This window comes from Pongo abelii, chromosome 4, assembly GCF_028885655.2.
Source record: "Pongo abelii isolate AG06213 chromosome 4, NHGRI_mPonAbe1-v2.0_pri, whole genome shotgun sequence".
Classification (NCBI taxonomy): Eukaryota; Metazoa; Chordata; class Mammalia; order Primates; family Hominidae; genus Pongo; species Pongo abelii.
In genome coordinates, this window is record NC_071989.2 from 24,881,048 (window position 1) to 24,899,555 (window position 18,508).

An 18,508-nucleotide genomic window follows, 5' to 3' on the forward strand; every position below is an offset into this window, starting at 1 on the left:
TATTCAAATAAGAATTCCAATTATTAACATCAAGTATTAATAAAAACAACTAATGCTATAAATTTTAAAAGTAATTTTAATCAAATATATATTTTGAATCAAATCTAATATAAAATTATTACAATTTGTACCTTTTTTATTTTTCCATTGTTAACTGATTTTGTTTTTAATGACTAGTCCTTTTAGGATATTGAGGATTTTCTCTCCTTTTAGTTCAACATATATGATCAAATTTTTTTTGTTTCTTAAACTTTGTCCTTTTGACACCTAGCCTTCAGTAAAAATGAATGGGTTCTTGGAAAAGAAGAAGTCTGCCAAATTGTGTTATTGTTTAGTCTTGTTACATGACTGTATTTTTAACTAGAATATATGTTGTTTTTCTTTTATAATCAGGCTAACATGCAAACAAAAATATCGGTGTTCAGAGTGATGTGGGCCCTTTCAGTCTGGAAGTTGGGAAAATATTACCATTTAATAAGATTGAAATAATTCTACATTAAAGACACGTCAATATTGCACCTTGATTCAATCCAAAAGCACAGCATTTTCACTAAGTAGAGAGCACACTGATCTTTGGTATTATTTACAATATACTCAGCAGGGAACATGGCTTCCTAGTCTATGCCCAACAAAGTGCTCCTTTTATAAATAAATCCTGTTGTGGAGGTTGAGAAATAAGGAATCAGTTAGTGTCAGCTACTTTTCATGATTCTTAGGAACTCTGGATAATTAGCTGCCAGTGTTTAATTTTTTTATTTTTATTTTCTTGCTTTCTATGGAATCACTGACAGAAAAGCAGGCTTTGTTACAAACAAATGTATCATGCATTTTAAAATCTTGATATAATTGTAAAGCTGTATCTTAATGGAATATTCTGCATTATTACTGTCATTAGTAGGCATTTTCAAAGTCACCATGGGAGGTAAGTATATTTTCCATTAAGGATTCTTTTAGTCTGAAATCTGCCTGAACTATTATTCTCTATAAACTTCAATGGCATGAATGCCATAAAAAAAAAGAGAAAATGTTTTATTCTTTCAGGTATGATTTTAGTGAATATAAACAAAATGAAATTACTGCATTGCTGGTGTCTTGAGATATTTAGCATAAGGATGGCCATGTTTTAAGTTTGTTTAAATGGCAAATTTTTATGTGTTTTATAAATGACTATTACTTTGTATATGAAGAGTTTTCCACATATCACAGCATATCAAGACTCACTGGAAAAATAATTCTTACCTAAATCATATTAATTTGGTTAGCACTTTCAATACTAATGATAATGACATTGTGTTCTTACCTGTATGTAAGTTAATTTGGTATCAAGATATTTAGTTCAGGGAGAAAGTCTTCCATCCTAGGGAAAAAAAGAAGCTACAGACAAAGTAGTTGTAAAAACTGGTTTATTTTTTTAAAAATAAATACAAAAATATAAATATAAAACATTAGCAGATAGAATTTGATGAAATGAAATTGCACAAATGTCTGTATACCAGGTTGCATATCACACCTACTAACATCACATGTACATTTTTATTTTTTTAATTTAATGTACAGAACAGGATATACCTTAAAATTTTTCTTCACCTTTTTAAAAGCTTCATTTGCAAGGGCAGGACATGTATCTAACAGAAGCGGCTTGTTTGTGAGGTTGCTTAAGGGAGAACTATCCTGTTCATGTTTCTGAAATTATCTTTTATTTACTAAGATGGACAACACTGTATTTCCATAGCTTTGGCTCTTGGAAGTGATTAAATAAAATGTCGTATATATTCCATGAGACATCCTACAGGAAAGAATTAATGTAATTAATGAACAAATTAAGAAGTAAATGAGAAAAAAAAATTGTGCTGACTGGCAGGAAAATGCTCCTGAATATCAAATATTGTGAAGTGGAGACAGCATGGGTAGAGTTACTTTCTCTTGTTTGAACAGAACATATATCCTACGTTAAGAGTCTTTGTCACTTTCCCCACCACCATACATTTCTGCTAGCTTATTAAACCGAGGGCCCCATTCTCGGAGGTAATCGTAGTTTTGGTCTCCTTCAGTAGTACCTGATTCTAATGAACTCAGAGATTCAGCAATGGAATCATTTCCTTCATAGGCATAGGTTGCAAGTGAGTCGTATGGGGGTGCGGTGGGGTCAAGATCATGCTCTTTTAGCCTTTCATTAATGAAATCCCGGACGTCCGTGTTATCTGGAGCTGTAGGAGTCCTCCGAGGAATAAATAACGTTTCTGGAATAATATCTCGCCGGAGCTTTTTTTCTTCAATGGCTGCAGGATTCCTCAGGGTGCCGATATCAAAGGCCTGGGTGTCCTCCTCTCCACCACCCTCATCGTTATAGCTCACAATGTTGTCTCTGATATCTTCTTTTGACAAGATCAGAGGCTCTTTTTTTCGCTGTCTTTTCAGAGCTGCAAACAGTACTACTATAACTTGAAAAAAAACAAGAAGATACATTAGATGTCCGTTCAAAACACTATAAATAACGAGTGGAAATACTATAAAAGAGTTTTAAGTTACTCAGGCTTTCTATAACAGCTTAGACTTTCAGATTAATTTTGTGCTTCCCACAGTTTGGGGGAGGTGTCAGGGGAGACACTGAAGGGTTTAGCAAGGGTGGGTGGTGTTTAAGATCAGTGTTTCTAATTTATTTTTAAAACAACGTAAAATATTCCTTAAATATAGTGACTTACACTTTATTTTTCTAGGAACCATTTTAAAAGGTTCCTCGTTGTACAGATAATATTTATCTTCTGCATTAAATAAGGAACATAAGATACTATATAAAATTTGTGTGTATAAATCTACACAAATTGAATTCAGCTTCAAGTAAGACAATTTAAAAGAACAACACGATGCTTACTTTTTTCAAAGCCTTTACACAATAGCAAAAAGCAACATCCTTCACAAGATACTGAGTACTGACTTCTGTTAAATAGCTTTGCTGATAAACTTACATATTTTTGTTACTTTATTAAAAGAATGCTGTAATTATTGGAAAAAAATCCCAGATTATTTAGAGTTAGATGAATTTAGAAATTTCTAACATTTCCATGAAAATATATACCTTGCATGAGACCCCCCCAAAAAATTGTTAGGTTACAAGATGGCAAAGAGTAAATTTCTCAAATTACAACACCGAATTAACTCCCCCCAAAAATGTATGAATCTTGGCTAGATTCATAATAGAAAAGTGTATTGCTCAAAAAGGACATTTTCCCACTTTAATGAGAGACAATACTCATAATCAAAACAGTGGTAATAGCATAAATGATAAGAGAAAATTAATATCAAATTCTTCTGATTGCATTAGAGTTTCTCACCCTTACTCATTATTCCCAAACATTTTGATCCTCAACCTTTAAAAGGATTTGAGAGAAAAAGTGTGAACTCAATTAGATAAGATAAGGATGGGAAGACTCTTACTGGAGATATATATGTATATATATATATATATATATATATATATATATATGAAGAAATATTGATACAAGTATTTATTTAGCTTCTTAGAACACACATTTAAAGAGTATGTAATTAATTGCATTATTATATGAAGGGGTATTATGTTTTCTTTTTTATTAACATGGAATGCACAGACTAGCTTGTCTTCAACTGTGAGAGAGGGCAAACAATAAACTTTTTTAATGTCATGAAAAAGAAAGTTTTAGCCATTGATAAGTGTTCTTGGCCAAGTAATTAAAAAGCAAATAGGCAGAGCTTTTTAAAAAGGACATTCTTCAAGCTTTTACGAAAATATGCCATTTTATTTTGCCTAAATTCATATATTTATGCACATAAAAACGTGTTAAAGATTTTAAATCTCAGATTATTTATCATCAACCAAATGACCTTGTCCAGCAAAAACTTTCTAATGTTGAGGATAATGACAACTTATTACGATTCGCTCCAAGTCCAAGTTCATTTCCCTCTTTTCTGAATGTTTTTTGATTAGGATAACAGAAATACTCACAAAAAATAGGTTTAAACTAATAAAACTAGAGAGAATACTTAATCTGATTTTAATTCAAAAGCAGTTAAAAGCAGTCTGCTCCTGATTATAAAATGAAGTATCATTGTTTGGGGGGAAAGTAAACCTGGTAAAAATCTATTTTAATACGATTTTAGTGAATATGTAAGATAGTGAGGCCTCCATCCAGCCATAATAAAAGTGGAAATACAGATTCCACTGGGAATCTCTGTATACACTGACTAATAGCAATAGCAAGGTACCTTAGCTCAACTACCCAGAAATTGTGTGACCTTGGAATATGTTCTGAATACTTTGAATTTTCAGTTTCATCACGCATAAAATGAAAATAATACCACCACACATGCCAGACATTTTTTGTCAAGCGAAAAAGGTTGTCATGGCAAAGTGCCAATGAGAGTCTGAAACACAGTAAACACATACTAAAAACTCACTACCATTAATATTATTCTTACTAGAGACTTTCATTTTAATTACATATTTTAATAGAACAAGTTTTCTATATGATTTAAAGTATAATCTCCCAAATAAATATTTATATTATTCATATTTGCAATTGTGGATTCAACTCTTGTAAAGCACATTTATTAACTTTTCCTCAATGTTTGTTGTACTAATGGTAAGTCAAATTATAAAAATAAAATTATACCAAATTCTCATTCTATGAAATAAAATGAGGTACATATTTTTTGTAGTACAGAGAAAAGTTTTGTTCTGGATTTCATTTCATAGTAACAAATTAAAATTTGTATTTTTTTAATATGCACGTTCTCATTTCCTGAACTACATAAAAATCTAATCTTGAATTATTCAATTCATCCATTTAATGATTTATCTGTCATAAGTAATTTACCTTTCTGTTATTTAAACACACAGTGTAGTGCATAAATGCTATAATAAAAGTAGAAAAATGGAAACATCTATAGAATGAAGTAGACATAATTAAGTCAAATAAAGAACGTGGAAATATTTTTAATCCTTTTTTTTGTTGTTGCAGGCCTTAACTTCATATAAAAACGTGCTATCTTTTTATAATCATAAAAATATTGCTACAATTTATTAATGTCTACATTATTTAAAAATTTAAGATGAATGCTAAAGTTGTATTTAACTTTATTTGTATGTATGAAAAGTTAGCAATTATTGAATACAGGAATGCTGATGGGAAGTGCTTCTATGTCAAGTTTTTGAATTGTTATTCTAACAAATGTTATCAACTTAACCTTTATCTTTGTTGTTTTTAGTCTTATTGAGATTGATTAATGTCCACCTTACAGAGTTGGGGTTTGAGACCCTACTATTATCTTCTGTCCCTTCCAACTCCTACTTGATTTCTGTATGGAGGATGTTTCAGAAGAACCATTGCCCCAGACTCTGTTACTACACCACTCAGGAGGAAAATAATGGGCCAGCAATAAAATAATTGGGGTCTTGGCCACTGATGCGTCTCCTTTCATTTGTTCCCTGGACCTAGGTTCCGAAGATCTCTTAATTCCATTAGGACATTCAGCATGGCTACCAAGAATTTTGTCTCTCAAATTTCCAAGCTCCTACACATGCCATTCTGCATTCATTGTTCTTGCTTTTTCCTTTGTTTACTGCATTGTGGTGAAAGACAGTTGTTGTTTTTTCTAAATATTTTGATTCACATTAGAATGAATTCTAGGTCCCATTAGGTAAAGTTCCGCTATTACTACAACTATAACAAAAATTCTTTATATATTCGTATATATTCCGATCAAATAAAATATTTTAATATAAAGAATATCACATAGTTAATTTATGTCTATCTTAAAATTTGGGGTGGTTTTGGGGGAGGGATTTTAATAGCAACAATTCTTCAAAATCATACTAAAGAGCCTAGAAAATGCTCCCATTGTTTTTAAGGTTTCTTACCCAGTAGAATGATGATGCAGAGGAGGATGGCGATCAAGGCCCCGGTGCTGAGGCCGGCAGGGAGGAGCAGGGCTTCAGCACTGCAGGATTGCATGTTGCCTTGGCTGTCACAAGCACACACTCGAATGGTCAGTGTGCCTGTGCTGCTCTGAATTGGGTAATCATTGTCTGATATCACCACAGGCAAGAGATAGGTACTGATTTCATGTCTATTGAATCCATTTTTTCTGGTTAAGATTCTGGCAGTATTATCTAAAACAAATTTTAAAATATTACAAATGGTTTGGGCTAGTAAATTTTCCCCAATGTGATAACAAAGGTTTAACATATAAATAAAAACATATTTATGTAAAATATAAAATTGATATACATTTTCCTAAAAAATAAGTACAATGCAATTAATATATAGATAAGACAAATAATTAGTTTGAGAAATATACTATAAATTGTTTATTTATTAGGTTTTCACGTAATTCCTCAGTACTGTTTTAAAAGTGGTACATTTTTATAAGTGAATCATTTACCAAGATTACATAGATGATAACAATTGGCTTTTCTCTTTTCAAAAAGCCTATTTTGCATACCAAGAGAAAAACCATACTAAATGTGTGTTTTTTAATTTATGTGCATCTGTGCGTGTGTGCTTACACACATACAGAACACACATCAATCCAATACTCATGAAGAAAATGGATTAGGTAAATTTCAGGCATTGTTGCATGTTTTAAATCAATAACAAAGTAGAAGAAGGTTTTTTAACCTTCAAAAGGCATGCATCTTGCCATTGCAACAGTACCTTTGTAACAATGCCTTTGTACTGAATTACCTCACAGGCTACTTCTCATTCTTTTGCATATTTGGCTTTGGTGAATCTGCTGCTGCTAAATCTCCCTTATGCATATTTGGCTTTGGTGAATCTGCTGCTGCTAAATCTCACTGAAGTCTGCTTAAGAGTCTCACTGAATCATTCATTTTTCTACCCTATGTGTCCTATATTATTGTTGTAAGAATTATCTCCAGCCTTTCTAATCAAGACACAATCATTTTTTAACATCCATAAAGAGACCTCTTTCAGATATTTTATTATTTTAAAATTGAAGAGCGTACACATTGCCAAAGATGGGTTTACTAAATATATCAAATACTTGATTAAAACAAAATTGTATAACTCAGATCAATAAATTGATATGGCATATATATTGCAATGGTTACACTCGGGAAATTTCCTGTTAATATCATCATAAGTCATAGTGAACAAGTTCTAAAATTTACCTTCATTATCCTGTACTGTGAAGTTTGGATTGACAGCAGCTAAACTGAAAAAAAATTTCTGTCCACCTAAAGGGTCATCTTTGTCTACTGCACTTATAGTCTGTATTAGCTGCAGAAAAAGAAAAATATATCTCATCAATATATCTCTTATCCATGGGTATAATCTGCACTTAAGATCTTCATTTTGTCTAAAGTTGTTCAAAATAATTGACTTTTATTTCTTGTGAATGTACCCTTGAGTTAATCCATCTTTTTATTATTACTTTGATTTTAATAATCTTCCCTCTCTCATCTCTATCTCTTTTGGATCGTACCCTTTACTTCAAAATGGTAAATAAAAAATTATATTATTTAGGGCTTTATTAATTTAGATATAGCACTTAAAATGAGATTATTTTATATGCATTTACACATTGATCTGGAAGAGTTTTTCTAATGTCAGAAAAATTTAGGAAATTATTGTGACTATGCTTTGTTTCTCCCCAAAAATAAAATGAAAAATGGTTGAGGATTGTAGAGATTTTATAGGTAATGATATATATTACTTTTTAACAGTCTTAAACATTATTAGAAACCTTGACAGTCAAAGTTCAATTAACTTACATTTTCAATAAAATTGTATTTTAAAAATTCAACATATATATTATGTGGGAATTATTTTAAAAGGGTAAACTCTGATTGATTTTACCGTAAGAGAAAACATAAGAAACTATATGGTAGCAAAGTAGACAATTTAGCCCCTAATATATAATCAGATCACTGCTTTGGACATATGATATGATTAACTAATATAAAAATATGTATGTAAGATGTATATATATGTAATAGGTAGGATTTTTTTGCATCTATATTCCTTTTGTTCTTTAACTAATATTTACGATACAATTTGTATATTTTTTACATATTTTAATTTTGAAGACGGCCTCAAAAGTTGTTAAATATGTACACTGATGCCTACATAGTCAAATTTATGCTTAACTAAAAACAATACACTTTTTACTGCATTAACTCAATGTTGTGTGGATGTCGGGTGAAAATATTTGTTGCTGATGTTTTGTTTGTTTAACAAGTGATTTCAAGTTAAAAATATTATGTGTAAAATTACAAGAAATAAAGAAATTATTACAACTATCTGTATTAGATTACTTTTCTTTTAAAATGTCTTAGAGCAATGAAAATGTGATATATTTGTGGTAGTAGCCTATTTAATTACAACCCTAAACATTTATTTCAAAAGGATACAAGAAATATAATTGGACCAAAGATTTATATTTATTGCCTAGAAATAAGCAGCAAGAAAAACATCATTTAAAACTTTGAATTATTTCAAAAGTACATTTTAAAAACATAGCAACATAATTATTTGACTAAATTTTAATTGCAACTTAAAATTAAATATAAGCAAGAATTATAAAAAAGCAAGAATATAAATCTATTAAAATTAATAAAGTCAAAATATTGTTAACTAATACTACTTAAGATGTTTCAATTCAGTGAAAAAACATTTCTTCACTGATTTCTTGTCTGTCAAATGTACTCTTAAGGATTTCATTTTCAAATAATCATTTATAAGAATATATTGAAGAGGAAAAAATGACATAAATGGAATAACATCAAAAAAAACAGTAGACTACTAGAAATCCTTAGTCATTAAGATTAATATTTTAACATTAACATACAGACACAAAAAGTGACGGAAATGTAAAAATAGGGCTAATGGCCTTCGAAAATGGAAACTCAAATGTTTCAAAATAAATATACATTTCCAACTGTATATTTTCCCTCAAAGTAAATTTACAAAGTAAAATAATTTCAATTTATTTTTACAGATCAAAGTAATGCAGTTCAAAAAACAAATGGTGACATCTTTACATATATCTATAAGAAATTTTAAAAATTAACATTAAGATATTTAATTAAAATGTGTTATTTTAATCAAATATTATAGCACTATTGATTTAAAGATCAGTAGTTAATTTATACATTTTCAATGAATATTATAAAAGGGGTAAGCCAAACTCATAGAGATGACACAAACAAAATAGAATCATGTGTTGCAGAATCTATATTACATTACAATATATTTTTATGACCTTAAGACTTCACTATTGCAGATGGAGGCACTTACATCCTTTACAAGATAATAGGTTTTTTTTTCCTTTAAGACATTATCTAGTGTTCAATTTCTTCATATCCTGAATTTACCTCTCAATCTAGTCTTCCTTTCCATTTTCAACCATATATTAAAACTCACAGTGCTTTTGTTTTGGTAAATGTGCCATAAATACTGGTAACAGATATCAGAACTTGGCAACAAGGAGGTAAAATTATTTTCCCTGGCTCTTTCTATAAGCATCTACTGTTTTGTTTTTGTCCTGGAGACAAATTCATTTTGGTCCATTTCCAATAAAAAAGTTTGCCACAATTAGGAAACAAACAAACAAAAACTAGTGATTTCCAGTATTCATTTTGAGCATATGAAGAAAAGTGCACAGATAAGTCATTTACATTTTATCTCCTTAGCAACAATACAATTGATTTCTGTTTTCACTGGGCTATTCTAAAATAATCTTAAATCAACTTGAGGAATGTTGCAGTGATCATATTATTACAGTGTCTGGAACCATGAATGGGTTTTAAGATATTTAAAGTTAGAAAAGTGGTTAAGTTTTAATATGTTTTAGCTTTTTCTATGGGAAAGCTTGGAGTTTCTGTTAATGAGAACATCTCCTTTGTGCTGGTAAAATGCACCATTTTGGCCGGGCACCGTGGCTCAAGCCTGTAATCTCAGCACTTTGGGAGGTCAAGGTGGGCGGATCACAAGGTCAGGAGATCGAGACCATCCTGGCTAACATGGTGAAACCCTGCCTCTACTAAAATACAAAAAATCAGGCAGGCGTGGTGGTGCGCACCTGCAGTCCCAGCTACTTGGGAGGCTGAGGCAGGAGAATCACTTGAACTGAACCCAGGAGGCGGAGGTTGCAGTGAGCCAAGATCACACCACTCACTGCACTCCAGCCTGGCAACAGAGAGACTCCTCCTCAAACAAACAAAAAAAAAAAAAAAAAAAAGAAAGAAAGAAAAAGAAAAAAAAAAGCACCCTTGAACACTTTTCAGTTGTTAGGGAAGGAATAAGCATAGAACTGATTTCTATTTTCACTGGGCTATTCTGAAATAATCTTAAATCAACTTGAGGAATGCTTCAGTGATCATATTATTATGGTGTCTGGAACAATGAATGGGTTTTAAGATATTTAAAGTTACAAAACTGGTTACGTTTTAATATGTTTTAGCTTTTTCTATGGAAAATATGTAATGGGATATTTTTGGTTTCTTAAAGGCTTAGTTGCTATTTGGTTTCATATTTGTTGTTAGTTGACATGTGGTTTGATAAGAAACTTAGATACTATTGAAGGGAAATATAAGAGCATATACAGATTTCCTTGGGAAATCTGTGGTATTACATTCTTTCCATGAAGATTAAAATTATTAAAATGTATTTTATTTACTTAAAATATATTTTATTGACTCCAGGAGTAGGCATGAATGAGACAAGATAGAATGAAAAACAAAAACAGCTAGCTCTCTGTCCTCTCTTTTGCTGAGGTCCTGTGACTCTCTCTGAGATGGAAAAGGTGAAGGGTCAAGCAGCCTAGTGCAGGCACACGAGGGGACTACTAATATTACATCAGTTAAAAGTCCCAACATTTCCAAGGAGAAAGTCTACCCTTAGATCAGAAAATAGGCAAGAGCAGGGAATGGTCATTAGTTTTATTTGTCACCTCATTTTGTCCACAACCAAATGAATGGATAATTTTCCATGTCGGTGTTCTAAGTGCTACTGTTAAAGAGCAGTTAATTCAGAGGAGTGTTGGGTGGACTGAGATATACCATATAAGTAACTAAAGCACACTTAGGAACCCTGACATTCTTCTGCTTTCCTAGGAGAACGGGAGTCAGAGCTAACAAATTAATTTTAAAAAGGCTCTGAACAAGAATTTTATCAAATTACCACTTTGATTTTGCCTGCTAGGATGTCATAACCTAGAATCTCATGGCTTAATATATAACAGTTTAGTTTAACTGAGGCATTTTTCAGCCTATGAGACCAAAGTGACATCTAACAAACTGGTCTTATTAGAATTTGCCTGTATGGGAGGCTATCGCACAGGCAGCCAATTCAACAAGAAATATTAATCATCCTCTTCCTATCAAGTGGGTCAAGATAGGCTAATTCCCTTTTTATTGAAATCATCTTTTGATTATTTTCCTTCAATATGCCAGCTGTTTTTTAAATGTCCAAAAGGTATGGAGACGTTGTGAGCCAGTTATAGTTAAAAAGAAAATAGGCAGAAGGAAAATAAACAAACATACTTTCTATTTTGTATATTTTGAATACATTTGTAAATCAGTATTTATAATGACTTGAATGCTCTGAAAAGTTATCCTTTGAAAATCAAATAGAATAACCATAGAGGGAGCAATGTATGCAGCAGTAGCAAAGTGGGTAATTTATCTCTTAGAGAAAAGACTTCAGCTTATATCACGCTGAGACTGCCAAGCAGAGGACGATTTCGAATGGTATTTTTGGGGCACGCACTGTTTCATTAAGTAGTAAGTGGGAAGCAGCAAAGTCATTTAAATATTCCAAATTAAACATTTCCATAACATTTTCAAGTTAAAAAAAATGAATCAAATTGCAGCAATTCTACCATATTCAAACAACAGACAGGCTATTGAATTCTTGTTAGAATCTTCAAAAGGAAGAATTTGAATTATTCCACAATAAAATTTGCATAAAAATGTAACAATGACATTGATGTTTATAAAGAGTATCAAATAATGTCAAAACATAATACAATTTCATGATGCTTCCTTTTTTTTTTAATAAAACACATTTGATTCCCAATTATTATTTATACCACGCAGCTTCCTTCTGTGAAGATAGCACTCAAACCAATTAAGAGCATTCTCTTTCAGCCACATACACAGGAGCTTTTCAATCAACAAAATGAGTCCACTGAGGAAAAGACTTACAGAATTACAAACAAAGCTGATGCAGAAAAAATGTTTTAAAGTACTAAAACCAAGTCATTAAGCACTTCATATGTTGCTGTAATGATGAAATGCAATGCGTAAGTCTAAGGAGCAAACTCTGCTGCCCTGATGCAAAACCGTATCTGCACACATCAGAACAGTGATTAAATATTCTGCTGCTCCCATACGTTTGTCTCTGGTTTTCCACAGTATTCAATCTCTCATCTCTCTAGCAGGTATCAGGATTTAGTTAATGACACAGCAGGGGGTCTTAGGGGTTTGCTTGTCTTTGTTTTTGAAAATTTTGAAAGTAGTTATTTCTTCTTATGCTTCAACTTTTGTGGCCATAATAAAATTTTATTCACGCATTAGAACTTTACAAAGGAAATATGAAACCTGGTATATGGCTTTTAAAAATATTTTCACCTTTAAAAACATCAGTTATGGTTTTTAAAAATGATATTGGGACTCTATATGAGTGTTTCCATCTCTGTGTATTCTTTCCTCTCAGGACTTTGAAAAGAAAATATTTTGCATACAGTTAAAATTTTTCCATAGTTTTAATCCTGTAGGGGCTTACCTGCCCTGGTCTGGCATTTTCACATACAAAAGTGTCATAGAACACAGCAAACTGTGGGGCATTGTCATTAACATCCAAAATTCTCACAAAAACAGCCACGCGTGTTGTCTCTTTGGGATTGTCTAGAAAAGGGGAAGGAAAATATTGTTTAGGAAGATAAATTTGTGCAACAAATTTAATTTATATAGGCATCTTGTGGATATTAAGTGCTCACATACAAATAAGCATTGCAATCATTCTACTAACATAATGAGAAAATGCAATAAAGAAAATTACTGCAGAGCCTAATTAAGTAGTCATGAACTCGGTTATTATTGGGCACAAGGGTACTATTATTATTTTGGAAAATCATGTTAAAAGTACAAGCCAGTATAATTGAGTTTGCACTATATTTGTGTCCTTATTGTCCAAATATATAAAATAAGAACACTTATTTATTAAATCCTTGTTATACTTCATTATATCATTTAATTTTTACCTTTTTTTGGATGAAGAAATAGTTTTTTTGTGTGTTTGTTTTTGTTTTGTTTTGTTTTTTTGAGCAGCAGCAAGATTTATTGCGAAGAGCAAAAGAACAAAGCTTCCACAGCGTGGAAGGGGACCCGAGCGGGTTGCCCAAAGAAATAGTTTTAAATAAATTGGTAACTTATCCAAGGTCCTTCGCTCGTAAGTGGTAACTGTTATAAAACCTATGTTTGTGACTACTTTTATCACCAAAATGTATTTCAACAACTGCGGTCAAATTTCTGTTTGAAAATTTTATTATATGGCTACTTATTTTACAAACTAGTTGGGAAATTTATGCTGAAATATGAAGATTCAAATACTTTATTAATATAATTATTGCTGGTACCATCTCAACATTCTAGCTCAATTTTGCATTACAATCTATTGTCACAAATTAGCTCAGTAGTAAGAAATAGCATACTAATCATACCTTTTGCTACAAATGCTGAAATCAACAGCATCAAAGTTCTCACATAAAAAGATGCATTTCTGGCTGGGCAGGATGGCTTATGGCTGTAATCCCGGCATCTTGGGAGACCGAGGCAGGTGCATCACTTGAGGTCAGGAGTTCGAGACCAGCCTGGCCAACATGGTGAAACCCTACCTCTATAAAAAAATACAAAAAATAGCCAGGTGTTGTGGCAAGAGCCTGTAATCCCAGCTACTTGGGAGGCTGAGGCAGGAGAATCACTTGAACCCAGGAGGCGGAATTTGCAGTAAGCTGAGATCGTGCCACTGAATTCCAGCATGGGTGACAGAATGAGATTCCGTCTCAAAAAAAAAAAAAAAAAGATGCATTTTCAAACTTGTTTTGATATGTAAATTAATAAAAATATAAATACCACTTTATTTAGCTTAGCTTTGAGTAATAACCCTGTATTGGTTATAATTGCATTTTTTCTATTATAGATTTTTCCAGGCACTTATCCTAGCTGAGAGTGTGTTTACATTTTAAATTCAGTTTATATTCATCAGCTTTTATGATATCAATATCTCAGTCTTTGGATACAGTTAAACTTCTGCGTACATTTTGGAAAAGTAAAGCTGAAGAGCAATATAATGCAATAAAGACTATAATTAGCTGAAAACAAAACAAAACAAAACAATAGCAGAATAGCTAGGGGACAGCAGCAACATTATTAAATGGTCTCAACCAATATGGGCTGTGGATATCATTTTGCCTTGTAAAATTTATCTGACGTCTTAAGGTAATCTAAATTATTTTCAGATACAAAGGTAAAATATATTGTCACATACAAATAGGAAGTATACTACTATTAAAAATAATTTATATCCCCTTGTTCTCTCCATATAATTGAATGTTACTCCAGTATTAAAATCAGCACTTTAAAAAATGATATATAAGAATAGACTGCTTAGCAGGGATATATTTACAAGGCTGAGAGAGAATAAAGAAAGTCAGACAGAATCGAAGTGTATTTATCCCTCTTTGCAAGAGAAAATTTAAAATGCATCCTTTCTTCACCAATCCTTTTAAGTCTTACTGCAGTCTTCTGAACCCACGTGGATTCAGTTGTCTGGTTCTAACTTCTTATTTGCTAATATGTTGTTGCATATTATCCACTTGTTAGTGTACCAGGAGGTTTACAGTTCAGGCCCTGGAGTCTAACATAGCTGCTGCTTTGATTCCCAAGTTCACCACTCATTTGTTATGTTACTTTGGCCAATTTACTCCACGTAGTGAATGCCCTGGTTTACTCAATATAAATCAAAGTAGAACCTCTAATCTCACAGTTACTTGTAAAATTAGGAGTTAATGCGTGAAAATTTCTTATGAAAGTATCAGTTTGATGATCAGGACTCAATATGCGTTGACTATAATCATTACCATCATCTTTATTATCATTATTATATCTTCTTCCTTTTCTTATGTTACTTAAAAACTTATGCTTTCTCCACATAAAGTATCCACCTAATAAAAATACATTAATTAGCCTTCCTACCATTCATGTGAGTCTGAAGAGGTGTGCATTTGAGAAGAAGTGGAGAGAGGAGGAAAAAAAAAAAAGGAGAAAAATGCTATCTCATTATTTTCCGCTTCCTCTCTGCCAGACCATTTGCTAATACCCAGAGCCGTGGGGTTCTCTACAAATGGACTTTTGCTATCTACTTGTTGCTATGGAGAAAAGTGGGAAGGTATGCTTTTTCCATATTTTCTGGAATGTGCTCTTTACCCTAATTATATAGTGAGTGGACATAAGCAAAATATTTCCTTTCAATAAAAAGTCTTGACATAAAAATAACCCTTGTTGGTAACAATTCACTTTCTAATGATGCCACAGAGCCAGGAGAGACAAAAGTTTCATAACTAAAAAATTCCATCGTCAGCCCCTTCCCTAACACAATATAGAGATTCTCCAGGGTGTTTACAAATAACTCAAGGCTCTTAAAATCAAAAGCTAAATCCACAGGGATGAATGTGCTTTGTAAAGCATCGAGCCTGGAGCCACCTATTCAAAAAACAGTGCTTACACTAGTCTTTTTTGCTGGCAGATGATGTCGCTTATGTATAAGTAAAAGTATAAAGTGTTCCAAGGAAGAATCAAACTGAATAGCAGCTGGCATATATTTACCACCTGAGTTTCTCTCAAAGTTCTTCAGGGAAACACTACCGTAGCAAGAAGGTATCAGCAATAAAGGATCTTAAAATATATGTTCTAAGGTGAAGCCATGACGATGCATCCACGGGCCTTTTCATCCCCCCAAACGGAGAAATTTTAAATCATTATCTAGAAATCACAGGCATTAGAAAAATATAACTGTTTTACCTGCTTTGGGTAATAATTTCTATGAATAAGAACTACGGTGTAGATAATGAAGTTCTTTAGTCATAAACTTAATTCTATTGTCCACAGAACATATTGCAATTATAGTCAAATTTTCAGATGTAGTGAGAGGAGCTCTTTGGTTTCTATAACAAATATGCCCTAAAATCACAAGTTTATTATTAAGTCATTGATTCTGACCTTAATTTTAGATGTTTTATTCTCCATATGGTTTTTTTTTTTTTTCTTTTTGAGACGGAGTCTCACTCTGTCGCCCAGGCTGGAGCGCAGTGGCGCAATCTCGGCTCACTGCAAGCTCCGCCTCCCGGGTTCACGCCATTCTCCTGCCTCAGCCTCCCGCGTAGCTGGGACTACAGGTGCCCGCCACTACGTCCGGCTAATTTTTTGTATCTTTTTTAGTAGAGACAGGGTTTCACGGTGTTAGCCAGGATGGTCTCGATCACCTGACCTCGTGATCCGCCTGCCTTGGCCTCCCAAAGTGCTGGGATTACAGGTGTGAGCCACCGCGCCCAGCCTCCACATGGCATTTTAAAATATTTTTGAGGAAGAAAAAGAGGAGTTATTCCATGATATGATGCACTAAATAATTACCTGGAGTGGTGCCTGCCATATGATCTGATATATTTGTATGGAATGTAGAATTAAATTAGAAGCAAGGCCTTAAAACATATTGGTAAGAAGTACATTTGAACGTTGTGTCCTGCTCAGGGCGTGATGTATGACACACTTACTGTAAAGCCAGAGTTTAAAGTCTAGTAGAAAAAATGCCTTGTATGCTGTTTCCCTCTCATCCTCGTTGCATTTAATGCCCAGAACAGAATAATGGGATCCTGACTGTTTGTGGTTTGGCAGGTAGGCATTTTTGGCAGTTGTTCTACAGATTGATTTTATTTGAGGACAAAAAAAAGATTCAGTCTTTTAAAAAAAGAAGTAATTGGCTTAGCTTTTTACAGAACTGTAATTACTTCAACTAGCTTTAGAAGTTAAATCTCACAACATATCTGTAAGGGAAAATGCAATTCCTTGTTCACTAGGCTTGAATAAGGATATTGAATCAAGCAGAGAGCACAATCATGATTCTGAAATGACCAGATTGGATCATGTTAGGTACATCTAACTATGGGGATGTGGATACAGATAGAAATAAAAGCTTTCCTTAAAAGAAAAACTTGGAAATATTTAGTTAGCCTTAAATCAAAAGCTAAATCCACAGGGTATTTAGCTTTTATATGCCATATATAGCAATTATATGGAGAGAACAAGGGGATATAAATAGATATTTATATCTCACTATGAAAAAAATGGATCATTTGAAATTAATCTGTATTTCAGGGGCAGATGTAAGAAAGACGCTAAATCTATTTGTCCTGAAGCTTGTAGTTCATTGCTGATGATCTGTCTAGCCTAATTCAATTGTTCTGGGACACTTGGTGATTTGGCCCCATCCAATCCTTTGCCTTCCAAAGCCTGTAGTGGTTACTTCAAATAAATAACTTCACCTTGATATGTGTTTGTGGATTCAGCTTAGTATTAGAGATCTAAAATTTATGGGCTTAATTTTTAAAAACGATTCTGTCCCTAACTAATGCTTATTTTAAAAACAGGTCAAGAGTTGCTCTACACCTACATCACAACATGGGAATTAGAAAATTTGAACAGGTTTGCATGTACATGTGGTGGCAGGGCTGGCTTCATGGGCATGTGACCCAAGCAGTTCCACAGGGCCTTACCCTTAAAAGAGACTCTTGCATGTTTTAATGCTCCATCTCACATGTCTTAATTTACTTTTAACAAACACCTGACATTTTCATTTTATAACAGGCCCCATGAACTGTCCTAGTATGGGCAAGAACTTTCTTATTAGAGACAAATGTGGTTTGAATCCATCAGGTTTTAGTGAATAAAATTTTGTAAATTAGCTATGGAATTAAGTAATGAATCTAGAAATGACATGGTTTCAAATCTCAGTTGTGCTACCTCTGACATTATAATTTTGGACAAGTTACTAAAGTTCCCAGAGCCTCAGTACCTTCTCTGTTAAATCAGGTTAATAAAAATATTAGAAGAAAATACATTCTTTTTTTTAGAATGACAGCTGGCATATATGATTAAACGTGAACTCTAATTAACAATGTGTACCTGGGATTCCTCATCTCTAAAAGAGAAGTAGTAATATCTACCTACAGGCTTGTTCGTAACATTAAATGGTATCATATGCATCCAGCATTTAGCGTAGATCCTAATTATTAGTGTGCAAGTCACAAATGTAATACTTTTAATTTTTCCACAAATGATAATATCTTTAGTCTATAATTCAAGCTCATTTTTATTAGTTAATATTAAATATACATTTATACATACAGAAAGGTGGCAAAATATGCCATTTTGGCATAAAGATTATTTTGAGTT

At 32.6% G+C, this 18,508-nt stretch overlaps 1 protein-coding gene across 3 annotated transcripts in view; it reads right to left on the minus strand.

Annotated features, from left to right (window-relative positions):
- Positions 1-1,386: 1,386 nt before the first annotated feature.
- The window catches only part of LOC100440065 (cadherin-10), a 163,062-nt gene continuing 145,940 nt past the window's right edge, over positions 1,387-18,508 (minus strand). For 2 of the 3 annotated variants that reach the window (XM_009240608.4, XM_054555443.2), the window contains 4 exons: positions 12,786-12,907; positions 7,169-7,277; positions 5,897-6,148; positions 1,387-2,441 (listed from right to left, as the gene is read on the minus strand). In XM_009240608.4, coding sequence (XP_009238883.1) covers positions 1,951-2,441; positions 5,897-6,148; positions 7,169-7,277; positions 12,786-12,907 — 974 coding nt within the window. In that variant the 3' untranslated portion in view covers positions 1,387-1,950. The remainder of the gene's footprint in view (positions 2,442-5,896; positions 6,149-7,168; positions 7,278-12,785; positions 12,908-18,508) is intronic. The other variant, XM_024247190.3, reaches the window with a different exon arrangement.